Consider the following 12,500-nt stretch of genomic DNA (forward strand, 5'->3'; position numbering starts at 1 on the left):
TAGACATCATGGGAATACAGAGGTCACAGGATTATTTACCATCATCAGTAAACGAGTGATTCTTGTTCCCTCCATCCGGTGCACCTCCTGCATCCCCCTGCTCTGAAAAATCTGTTCCAGAACCTCTGAGGCCTCCAAGGATGGTGTCCAGCTATACAAAGTAAAAATACAGAGCCGGTCAATAAGCTTTATAAGTGATCAGAATAGATTAGAGGTTTAGAAGTGGCAGAAGTTCACCTCATCAGGAGGTTCTGACTTGATCTTGCCCTCCATGTTCTCCTGCACTCCTCTGTTGAGCGGAGTGCCACCATTACCCCCAGTGACACCTTTCCCTTCCAGATTCTCAGGCTTTGGTTTGATGTCGCTGGACTCTTTGGAGGTGGAGTCGTCTTTGTTGTTGAGGAGGTAGTGAAGCAGGGCGTTGGTTTTCTTCTCCTTGGGGCTATGTTGCTCTTGCTTGGGTTCTGATGTTCCAGAGACTCCCCCTGGTCCTGTGTTGGCACCTCCCATTTCTCCTCCAGCGGCGCCCGTGTCCTGGCCGAGCATCGCCTTACCCGTTGCCTCTGCAGTGATTTTTGCAACTTCGTCGGGTGTGTTTCCATTCTGGAGCAGTTTGTGGAGGATCTTGTGCTTTTTCTGTAATGATGCGGTGTAGTGAGAAGACCCCAAAGCTTCAGAGGGTCCTCCACCGGCTGCTCCAAGAACCTGGCTCTGATTGGTAGATGAAGAGACGCCAGTGGAAGACGGACTCGTGACGCATCCCGGGTCCTTGCCCTCCAAGGTAGTTCCTGATGGGGGTCCAGGAGGTCCACTTCCAACCCCGAGTCCTAGCTCCTCAGTAGGTGAGGTGAGGAGTTGGAGCAATTTTTTGTGTCCTTTTCCATCTGGAATCTTCCGAGGAGGTTCGGATGAAGCATTTCCAGCTTCGTTGACTGTATCCCCAGTCTCTTTGCTGCCTCCACCAGCCTGGCTATCGGGTCGGTCAGCACTGCTGCTCTCTGATTGGTGGGTGTGGCTGTGGTGATGGTGGTGATGCAAGGGGTGATGCTGATCTCCAGTTCCTTGACTGTAGGCTCCTGCTGGGCTTTTGGAGTCCCCAGGTCCTGATTTGCAGGTTTGGGAGGAGGAGGAGGAGGAATGGATACTTGGAGAGCTGTCTGGTTTGTGTGCTGTAGAAGGGGACGTCAGGGTGGATGGCAGAGAGGCACCTACTCCTTCACTGATGGCCTGAAGAGCATTAAGGGAGCTGCTGGAATAAGTGGTTCCACCTCCACCTCCTGTAGCTCCAACACTACCTGTACCTACGGGAGAGTGCATGCCTGTTAACAAGGACATGTAGCTTCAATATAAACGTTGGCATATGAGCAATCTTAAGTTCTGCTTTCACACCCTTTTCAGTTACCTCCTGGAGAGAACTGGCTGGACATCATTTTTGGACTTCCTCTGTTGCGTGGAGACATGAGAAGACCCTGCTGAGGTCCGTTTAGACCCGGGCTACCTTGAGACGGGCTGCTCATGCCTCCGAGTCCGTAGCCTCCCGGTGCCTGGAAGAGACTCTGCTGATGCTGCATCCCAGGACCAGGGTGATTCATAGGATTCATCTGAGCCATGGGATTCATTTGATTCATTTGGCCCATTGGATTCATTTGACCCATCTGACTCATCTGATTCATTTGATTCATCTGCATCATTCGACTCCCCATGCCGCCCCCGTACATTGACCCCCCACCACCCATGTGTCCCATGTGCCCCGTGTCCTTTATGCCATAACCACGATTCATACTCATCCCTCCCATACCACCCATGCCCCCCATAGGACCCATGTTCATTTGGCTGTTGGGGTTAGTGCCCCCCATGCCCTGCTGCCTCATGGCGCCTTGCATCATGCCACTTTGGTTGGTACGACAGCCGTTGGGCTCCCTGAGAAGATAAAATAATGCAGCTAATATATAAACAACCTTTATACACGTGCGTTTACGTGTCACGTCTATGTGAAGCCTGTACGTCTTACTTACCTCTGTAAGAGGTGTGTGGATATGAAGCCCTGAGGCTCGTTGGTCATCGGGTTGCGGTAGAGCTTGCTTTTGGTCTGAGCTGTGACTGGGGTGCCATCTGATAAGGAGAACCTGTACACAGGGGTCTCTGCATGGCCATGGAGAAAAGCTGGGAAAAGAGAGGAAACAGAAGGTTTAAGAACGTTCCTTGTTTTCACATCGATGTGAGAAGAACATCTTAGCACTTAAAAAAAATTCATTTCAGGCAGAATTTAAGTCACTATGCATTTCTTTACGTTTCCCTCTGACCATTTTGAGAATTTTAAACTTTGTCGACTTCTAACCGATTCTGCAGTTCAGTTATCTTAAACATACAGAAGTGTTTACTCTGTAACTGAAGCCTAACACATAAAGACAACCCCCCCCCCACCCCCAAACGTAATATATAAACTACTTTATACTGACTAGTTTGTGGTAGTGTACTGACCTTCATGGTAGTGTACTGACCTTCATGGTAGTGTACTGACCTTCGTGGTAGTGTACTGACCTTCATGGTAGTGCCGTTTATTTGACCAGGGCTGTCCATCACTGTGCTGTAGAAACATCTGTATACAGCGTCTCAGCAGGTCCTCCCAACCTGGACGCATCGAGGCACGCAGGGAATTCTGGTCTATCTGAATCAGTTTGCCTGTTTAAACACACGCGCACAGACACACACGCGCACAGACACACACGCGCACAGACACACACGCGCACAGACACACACGCGCACAGGCACACACGCGCACAGGCACACACGCGCACAGGCACACACGCGCACAGGCACACCCGCGCACAGGCACACACGCGCACAGACACACACGCGCACAGACACACACGCGCACAGACACACACGCGCACAGACACACACGCGCACAGACACACACGCGCACAGACACACACGCGCACAGACACACACGCGCACAGACACACACGCGCACAGACACACACGCGCACAGACACACACGCGCACAGGCACACACGCGCACAGGCACACACGCGCACAGGCACACACGCGCACAGGCACACACGCGCACAGACACACACGCGCACAGACACACACGCGCACAGACACACACGCGCACAGACACACACGCGCACAGACACACACGCGCACAGACACACACGCGCACAGACACACGCGCGCACAGACACACGCGCGCACAGACACACGCGCGCACAGACACACGCGCACAGACACACACGCGCACAGACACACACGTGCACAGACACGCGCGCGCACAGACACACGCGCGCACAGACACACGCGCACAGACACACACGCGCACAGACACGCACAGACACACGCACACAGACACGCACAGACACACGCACACAGACACACACGCGCACAGGCACACACGCGCACAGACACACGCGCACAGACACACGCGCACAGACACACACGCGCACAGACACGCACAGACACACGCGCACAGACACACACGTGCACAGACACGCGCGCGCACAGACACACGCGCGCACAGACACACGCGCACAGACACACACGCGCACAGACACGCACAGACACACGCACACAGACACGCACAGACACACGCACACAGACACACACGCGCACAGGCACACACGCGCACAGACACACACGCGCACAGACACACACGCGCACAGACACACGCGCACAGACACACGCGCACAGACACACACGCGCACAGACACGCACAGACACACGCACACAGACACGCACAGACACACGCGCACAGACACGCGCACAGACACACGCACACACACGCGCACAGACACACACTTAAATACTTCAGAAGAAATTAAATAAATTGAAGAAATTAAATACTTCAAGTTTTAAATTCATCACAATTCATCTGATGATTTTTATTAGGAATGTTTCTGTTTTGCTTTCTGTTGTTAACAACTGTAACTCCTGTGCAGGATGTGTAACGGCTGTTAGGTCTGAAACTGTCATTTAAATATTTATTCATTATTGTTTATACAGAAATCGATCATCTGTCTAACTGAGTTCGACTGATTCATCTGGTTTATTTGTAAATGTGATTATTCTGGAGGTTTCTGACCTGAGGGATCGTGTCTAGTGTTGAAGCTCTCGGTTCTCTCCAACGTGGTCACACGTCGTGCCACACAGATCATACATGACTGCAAGTCTGAACACACACACACACACACACACATATTACAACAATATAAACACTAAACCCAAAGATAGATAGATGTGCTGTTATATTTTTTCCTATAACACCACATCCTCGTGTTTTATTCCTCTGACACCACTGTGATTTTTCATTGTGCTCAGAACATCGTGTTAGTACCTGTCCTTCCTCGTGTTCTAGCAGCTATTAACAGTCCGTACCTTCTCCCTCCTCCATCATGGCTTTCGGCTGCGTGAGGGCGAAACACTGCATGGTCTCGTAGCGGTGCGTCCCAGGGTTCTCCTCGGCCAGACCGGAGCTGAACTTTACCAGCATGCGGCAGTTAAAGGTGTGGCTCTTCTGTCGAGGAGCTTCTCCTCCCCACGCCATGCTGTTCACTGAGGAGACAGAGAGACAGAGGAGAGATGGAGGAGAGACAGGAGAGATGGAGGAGAGACATGAGAGATGGAGGAGAGACAGGAGAGATGTTTTAGTCACTCAGACAAACAGTGTGTTTAACAGCTTCCTGTTCTCTAGATATAATCCAGAGGTGCTGACTTTGCTAACAACCCACAAAACCTCACAGCTTAAAGTTCATCTAGATAAAAGATGAATAAAAGGTCTCACAGATGAAAGGACAGAGGCCTAGCTATGTGGAAAAGAGTGGGACAGACAGAAGGACGACCCAAAAGATGGATAAACAGAAGGGAGGACTGAATGTGTGTGTCTCTGTCTGTCTCTGTGTGTCTGTCTGTCTGTGTGTGTCTGTGTGTCTGTCTGTCTGTGTGTGTGTGTCTGTGTGTCTGCCTGTCTGTCTGTGTGTGTGTCTGCCTGTCTGTCTGTGTGTGTGTCTGCCTGTCTGTCTGTGTGTGTGTCTGCCTGTCTGTCTGTGTGTGTGTCTGCCTGTCTGTCTGTCTGTCTGTGTGTGTGTGTGTGTGTCTGTGTGGGACTACCTGTCAGTCTGTGTGTGTCTGTCTGTCTGCCTTTGTGTGTCTGCCTGTCTGTCTGCGTGTCTGTCTGCGTGTCTGTCTGTCTGTGTCTGCCTGTCTGTCTGTGTCTGCGTCTGCCTGTCTGTCTGTCTGTGTCTGCGTCTGCCTGTCTGTCTGTCTGTGTCTGCGTCTGCCTGTCTGTGTCTGCCTGTCTGTCTGTCTGTGTCTGCCTGTCTGTCTGTCTGTGTCTGCCTGTCTGTCTGTCTGTGTCTGCCTGTCTGTCTGTCTGTGTCTGCCTGTCTGTCTGTCTGTCTGTGTGTGTCTGTCTGTCTGTGTGTGTCTGTGTGTCCGTCTGCCTGTGTGTGTGTCTGCCTGTCTGTCTGTCTGTGTGTCTGTCTGTCTGTGTGTGTCTGCCTGTCTGCCTTTGTGTGTCTGCCTGTCTGTCTGCGTGTCTTTGTGTGTCTGCCTGTCTGTCTGCATGTCTGTCTGTCTGTGTCTGCCTGTCTGTCTGCGTGTCTGTCTGTCTGTGTCTGCCTGTCTGTCTGTGTCTGCATGTCTGTCTGTCTGTGTCTGCGTGTCTGTCTGTCTGTGTCTGCCTGTCTGTCTGCCTGTGTCCGCCTGTCTGTCTGCATGTCTGTCTGCCTGTGTCTGCCTGTCTGTCTGTCTGTCTGTGTCTGCCTGTCTGTCTGTCTGTGTCTGCCTGTCTGTCTGTGTGTCTGTGTCTGCCTGTCTGTCTGCTTGTCTGTCTGTCTGTCTGTCTGCGTGTCTGCCTGCCTGTGTCTGCCTGTCTGTGTCTGCCTGCCTGTGTCTGCCTGTCTGTGTCTGCCTGTCTGCGTCTGCCTGTCTGCGTCTGCCTGTCTGCGTCTGCCCGTCTGTCTGTGTGTGTCTGTCTGTGTGCGTCTGCCTGTCTGTCTGTCTGTGTCTGCGTCTGCCTGTCTGTCTGTCTGTGTCTGCGTCTGCCTGTCTGTGTCTGCCTGTCTGTCTGTCTGTGTCTGCCTGTCTGTCTGTCTGTGTCTGCCTGTCTGTCTGTCTGTGTCTGCCTGTCTGTCTGTCTGTGTCTGCCTGTCTGTCTGTCTGTCTGTGTGTGTCTGTCTGTCTGTGTGTGTCTGTGTGTCCGTCTGCCTGTGTGTGTGTCTGCCTGTCTGTCTGTCTGTGTGTCTGTCTGTCTGTGTGTGTCTGCCTGTCTGCCTTTGTGTGTCTGCCTGTCTGTCTGCGTGTCTTTGTGTGTCTGCCTGTCTGTCTGCATGTCTGTCTGTCTGTGTCTGCCTGTCTGTCTGCGTGTCTGTCTGTCTGTGTCTGCCTGTCTGTCTGTGTCTGCATGTCTGTCTGTCTGTGTCTGCGTGTCTGTCTGTCTGTGTCTGCCTGTCTGTCTGCCTGTGTCCGCCTGTCTGTCTGCATGTCTGTCTGCCTGTGTCTGCCTGTCTGTCTGTCTGTCTGTGTCTGCCTGTCTGTCTGTCTGTGTCTGCCTGTCTGTCTGCGTGTCTGTCTGTCTGTGTCTGCCTGTCTGTCTGCTTGTCTGTCTGTCTGTCTGCGTGTCTGCCTGCCTGTGTCTGCCTGTCTGTGTCTGCCTGCCTGTGTCTGCCTGTCTGTGTCTGCCTGTCTGCGTCTGCCTGTCTGCGTCTGCCTGTCTGCGTCTGCCCGTCTGTCTGTGTGTGTCTGTCTGTGTGCGTCTGCCTGTGTGCGTCTGCCTGTCTGTCTGTGTCTGCCTGTCTGTCTGTGTCTGCCTGTCTGCGTCTGCCTGTCTGCGTCTGCCCGTCTGTCTGTGTGTGTCTGCCCGTCTGTCTGTGTCTGCCCGTCTGTCTGTGTCTGCCTGTCTGCGTCTGCCTGTCTGCGTCTGCCTGTCTGTCTGTGTGTGTCTGCCTGTGTCTGCCTGTCTGCGTCTGCCTGTCTGCGTCTGCCTGCCTGTCTATCTGCCTGTCTATGTGTGTCTGCCTGTCTGTCTGTGTATGTCTGCCTGTCTATGTGTGTCTGCCTGTCTATGTGTGTCTGCCTGTCTATGTGTGTCTGCCTGTCTGTCTGTGTATGTGTGTGTGTGTGTGCACGTGTCTAACCGGTATTCCGGGGCAAATTCTTGTGGAAGTCGTCTCGGTCGTCATCATGCAGGATGTTGTAGACGCTGGTGTTGATCAGCTCCTCCTGTGTGTACTGCAGGTATTGAGTGACGTTATCAGACACAAAAACGATGCTCCCCTCTCGGTTTACCACAAACAGGAAGCCATCCAGTGCCTAAGGGATCATGGGAAAGGGAGCTCAGGCATTACTCAGAGTACACTTGTGAGTTAAAAGAGGATGTGTGTGTGTGTGTGTGTGTGTGTGTGTGTTCTGAGGTACACACACACATCTCACCTGCAGTAACAGAGGTCCGAGATGGTCCTTATCGATGACGCCCTGACCTGTGGAGGAAACGTCGGCTTTCTGGACATCATCGTCACTTGATGAGGCTTTCCCTGTTCCGATTAACACACACACACACACACACAGACAAACACACAGACGGTTATAGTAAACTGGAGTCAGATATCAGGAAATAACAGCAAATATGTTTATTAACATCCAAACATCTGTACTTTGATTTTTACCTTTTGTGAGCATGGCTAAATGTAAACGCTGGGAATATTTGTAACATAAAACACTATAAACACTTTAATAAATGCAGAGCGATTAAGATGCTCACAGCACAGCAGTGTTGATCTGTGATCGATGCTGCTGGTCTTCTCCCTAATTATTTATTAGTTCCTTAACAACCAGACCATAATAATATAAAAAATATCATTTATTATTAGTGAAGGTGATCATTTATGGGATTTTCAGGGCAACTGTATAATCTGGTATTCATCTGTATAGTCTTACCAGCAGGATATGAGAAATAAAGGTGTGTGTGCGCATGTGTGTGTGTGTGTCCAATAGAGGGCAGTGCAGTCCACACTGGTGTGTGTGTGTGTGTGTGGAGACTGTGGAATAGGAAGATGCAAGAGGAGAGGAGGTGAGACAGCAGTGCAGGTAGACACGTTAACTGGCGAGTCTGTATTTAGGAGGTGAGACTGGTTTGAAGGCAGAGAGTGGAATGATTTCACCTGATGAGATCCCTTGAGATCTGAACGCAGCGCTTGAGGGTGGAGAGGAAGATGATGAGCGGATGAGACCAGAGAAATGGACAAAGAAAGCTGAAAAAATATATCTAGATGCAATGTATACCTGGGACAGCAGGCGGGGTTTATCAGAAGAATGTGGGGGCGGGGCTTAGGGACAGGCTCATTTTCACTTATTGGAGGCAAACACACAGAGGGTGCCAATACTTTTTTTTTCCATTTAATTAAAAATTTTGCAAAAATAAAAATAAAGAGAACGTTAAGTAGTGTGGCTGTAGTTCTGTGATAGAGAAGGCTTTACACTCAGAGATATGATCATAATCATCATCAGGGAGTCTGAGTGCATTTAATCTGACCAATCAGTGAGCAGCACTATTTTTTAGCTCCACCCACATGTCCCTGCTCGTGGCATAAATTCAGCAGAAACAACTGTAATGGTGTGAGATCATGGATCTGTTTCTGAAAAGAGTGCTAACCTAGAGGAGAGAGAGAGAGAGAGAGAGAGCGAGAGCGAGAGCGAGAGAGAGAGACTCTTCATTATTCACTTCCCGTCACCATGGCAACCGCCTCCATAAAGTCTGAGGCAGCTGTACAGCTCTTGTCAAGCCTCTCCACATGGTTTAGCTTCTCCATCACTCCTCCACCTCCTGACCATCGCTCTCTCTCTCTCTCCATCATCATCATCATCATCATCATCATCACCACCTCCTCTCAAACAGCCTCTTTCTGACTTTACAGAAAAGATTTTTTATTTAAATACTCGTCACATAGGACAAAACTTCATTAGCTGAATAATAAACCAGCTGATTTTCTGCTGGAATTTGGTTTTCAATGACCTTAAAATTCTGACCGTAGAAAAACAACCTGCTGATTTAGCAGCCAGAGAAACGAAGGTATGAATAAAGATCATAATAAACCATAAAGAGGATGTCAGAACATCATCCAAACACAGAGACACACACACACACACACACACACACAGACACACACAGAGACACACACAGACACACACAGAGACACACACAGACACACACAGAGACACACACAGAGACACACACAGAGACACACACAGACACACACAGAGACACACACAGACACACACAGAGACACACACAGAGACACACACAGACACACACAGAGACACACACAGACACACACAGAGACACACACACAGAGACACACACAGAGACACAGACACACACACAGACAGACACACAGACACACACAGAGACACACACAGAGACACACACACAGACACACACACACACACACAGAGACACACACAGAGACACAGACACACACACAGAGACACAGAGACACACACAGAGACACACACAGAGACACACACAGAGACACACACAGAGACACACAGACACACACACACACACACAGAGACACACACAGAGACACAGACCCACACACACAGACCCACACACACAGAGACACACACACAGAGACACACACAGAGACACACACAGAGACACACACAGAGACACACACACACACAGACACACACAGAGACACACACACAGAGACACACACACACACAGACACACACACACACAGACACAGACCCACACACACACAGAGACACACACACACAGAGACACACACACAGAGACACACACACAGAGACACACACACAGACACACACAGAGAGACACACACAGAGACACAGACCCACACACACAGACACACACACAGACACACACGCACAGACACACACACACAGACACACAGACAGACACACACACAGACACACAGAGACAGAAACACACACACACACAGAGACACTCACAGACACAGACACACACACAGAGACACACAAAGCCAGAGACACACAAACAGACACACACAGACACAGAGACACAAACACAGAAACACACAGACACACACAGACAGACACAGAGACACAAACACAGAAACACACACAGACACACACAGACAGACACAGACACACAAACACAGAAACACACACAGACAGACACACACAAACAGACACACACAGACAGACACACACACAGACACACACACACAGACACACAAACAGACACACACAGACAGACACACACACAGACACAGACACACAAACAGACACACACAGACAGACACACACACACAGACACACACACACAGAAACACACACAGACAGACACACACACAGACACACACACACACACACAAACAGACACACACAGACAGACACACACACAGACACACACACAGACACACACACAGACAGACACACACAGACAGACACACACAGACAGACACACACAGACACACACACAGACACACACACAATGCCAAGCCATTATCAGCCCATCAGTGGTGTAATGAACAGTCCAGTCCTGCACCTGCCCACTCACTTCCCCAGCTGTGTGTTCTGGCTCTGAGCTCAGTGCTGATGAGAGACGACTCTGCCCACACACTCACAATGTACACACATCACACACTCCATGACAGAACTATTGGCACCCCTGGTGAATACAGGTGAAAGAAGTAATTGAATAAATTTGCTGTAATTAAAGTCATCTCATGATGAATACACAATCTGTAGGAAAAGTCTGACAACTTATTATTATTATTATTATTATTATATTTTGTAATAATAATGTGCAAAAAAGGGGCATTTACAAAAAATCTCCACAATCCAATCTCATGTGTAATAATTCAAATCATCCTAATTCTTAAATAAAATTGATATTTATTTCTTGTTCTTTTAGCAGGGGGCATGGTGGCTTAGTGGTTATCACGTTCACCTCACACCTCCAGGGTTGTGGGTTCGATTCCCACCTCCACCTTGTGTGTGTGGAGTTTGCATGTTCTCCCCGTGCCTCGGGGGTTTCCTCCGGGTACTCTGGTTTCCTCCCCCGGTCCAAAGACATGCATGGTAGGTTGATTGGCATCTCTGGAAAATTGTCATTTTTGCTTATTTTCTTATTCCCCTTTTTTAAAAAATATTTTAGTGTTGATTTTTTAACGCGACTGATATATTTTAGCTTTTAGTTGTTTTTTATGATGAAGCTATAAAATGATTCCTAACTACAAACCATTAAAGGACACTGGATAAAGACTTGTACTGGTTTTCCGTATGCAGCCACGTGATGTTCGTGTCACTTTGTGAACTGCGCTGGTTTTAAAGAAGTCCGTGTGATTCCAAGTCTCTTCTGGCTTTAGCAGACATGCTAACGACGTTATCACGTAGCCCCACCTTGCTCTTTGATCTGGCGGATCTGTCGCACCGTCTCCTTCAGGATGGCGCATTTGTCTGGTTTAACGTTGAAGCTGTCGATGTCGCTCAGGTTAGCTGAGATCAGCTCCGCCAGCTCCTCGATGTATTTACTCTCCTGCTCTCGCCGCCGCTTCTCACACCTGCAGGGGGCGCAAGAGTAAACCATTGACCTTCAACACACCAACATGGCACCAGATCACAGCATTAACGCTTCATTTAAAGGCGCGGTCGTACCCGAGGCCGGGCGTGTCGCAGGTGGACAGACTGCGCTTACGATCAGGGCACAAAGGCTCCATGGAGTTTTCCCCCACACCACTCATCTTCTACACATATCAGCACCTAGAGGGGGAGAGAGAGAGTGTGAGACATGGGGAGAGAGTGAGACAGAGAGAGAGAGAGAGAGAGAGAGAGAGAGAGAGAGAGAGACAGAGAGAGAGAGAGAGAGAGAGAGAGAGAAAGAAAGAGAGAAAGAAAGAGAGAGAGAGAGAAAGAAAGAGAGAGAGAGAGAGAGACAGAGAGAGTGAGACAGAGAGAGAGAGAGAGAGAGAGAGAGAGAGAGAGAGAGAGAGAGAGAGAGAGAGAGAGAGAGAGAGAGAGAGAGAGAGAGAGAGAGAGAGAGAGAGAGAGAGAGAGAGAGAGAGAGAGACAGAGAGAGAGAGAGAGAGAGAGAGAGAGAGACAGAGAGAGAGAGAGAGAGAGAGAGAGACAGAGAGAGAGAGAGAGAGAGAGAAAGAAAGAGAGAAAGAAAGAGAGAGAGAGAGAGAAAGAAAGAGAGAGAGAGAGAGAGACAGAGAGAGAGAGTGAGACAGAGAGAGAGAGAGAGAGAGAGAGAGAGAGAGAGAGAGAGAGAGAGTGAGACAGAGAGAGAGAGAGAGAGAGAGAGAGAGAGAGAGAGAGAGAGAGAGAGAGAGAGAGACAGAGAGAGTCTCACGCGCACACACACACACACACACACACACACACACACACACACACACACACACACACACTCACCTCCTTCAGCAGTGTTTTAATGGTGTGCTTCGGCTTCCTCCAGCTTCACATCCTGCAACATCAACGAACACAAAGCAGAGCTTGAGACACAAGAACTTTGT

The 12,500-nt window shown here is 49.8% G+C and overlaps 1 protein-coding gene across 3 annotated transcripts in view; it reads right to left on the reverse strand.

Moving 5' to 3' along the window:
* LOC132862049 (nuclear receptor coactivator 3-like) overlaps window positions 1–12,500 on the reverse strand; it is a 53,478-nt gene that overhangs the window by 11,812 nt on the left and 29,166 nt on the right. For all 3 annotated transcript variants that reach the window (XR_009649991.1, XM_060893878.1, XM_060893879.1), the window contains exons 2-13: window positions 12,400–12,451; window positions 11,641–11,745; window positions 11,386–11,546; window positions 7,429–7,529; window positions 7,134–7,308; window positions 4,375–4,551; window positions 4,082–4,168; window positions 2,542–2,682; window positions 2,016–2,163; window positions 1,403–1,920; window positions 238–1,301; window positions 40–151 (exon numbers count right to left, since the gene is read on the reverse strand). Coding sequence is in view for 2 of the 3 variants with exons in the window: in XM_060893878.1 (XP_060749861.1) it covers window positions 40–151; window positions 238–1,301; window positions 1,403–1,920; window positions 2,016–2,163; window positions 2,542–2,682; window positions 4,082–4,168; window positions 4,375–4,551; window positions 7,134–7,308; window positions 7,429–7,529; window positions 11,386–11,546; window positions 11,641–11,726 (2,770 nt within the window). In the remaining variant the exon portion in view is untranslated. The remainder of the gene's footprint in view (window positions 1–39; window positions 152–237; window positions 1,302–1,402; window positions 1,921–2,015; window positions 2,164–2,541; window positions 2,683–4,081; window positions 4,169–4,374; window positions 4,552–7,133; window positions 7,309–7,428; window positions 7,530–11,385; window positions 11,547–11,640; window positions 11,746–12,399; window positions 12,452–12,500) is intronic.

Source organism: Tachysurus vachellii, chromosome 19, assembly GCF_030014155.1.
Source record: "Tachysurus vachellii isolate PV-2020 chromosome 19, HZAU_Pvac_v1, whole genome shotgun sequence".
Lineage (NCBI taxonomy): Eukaryota > Metazoa > Chordata > Actinopteri > Siluriformes > Bagridae > Tachysurus > Tachysurus vachellii.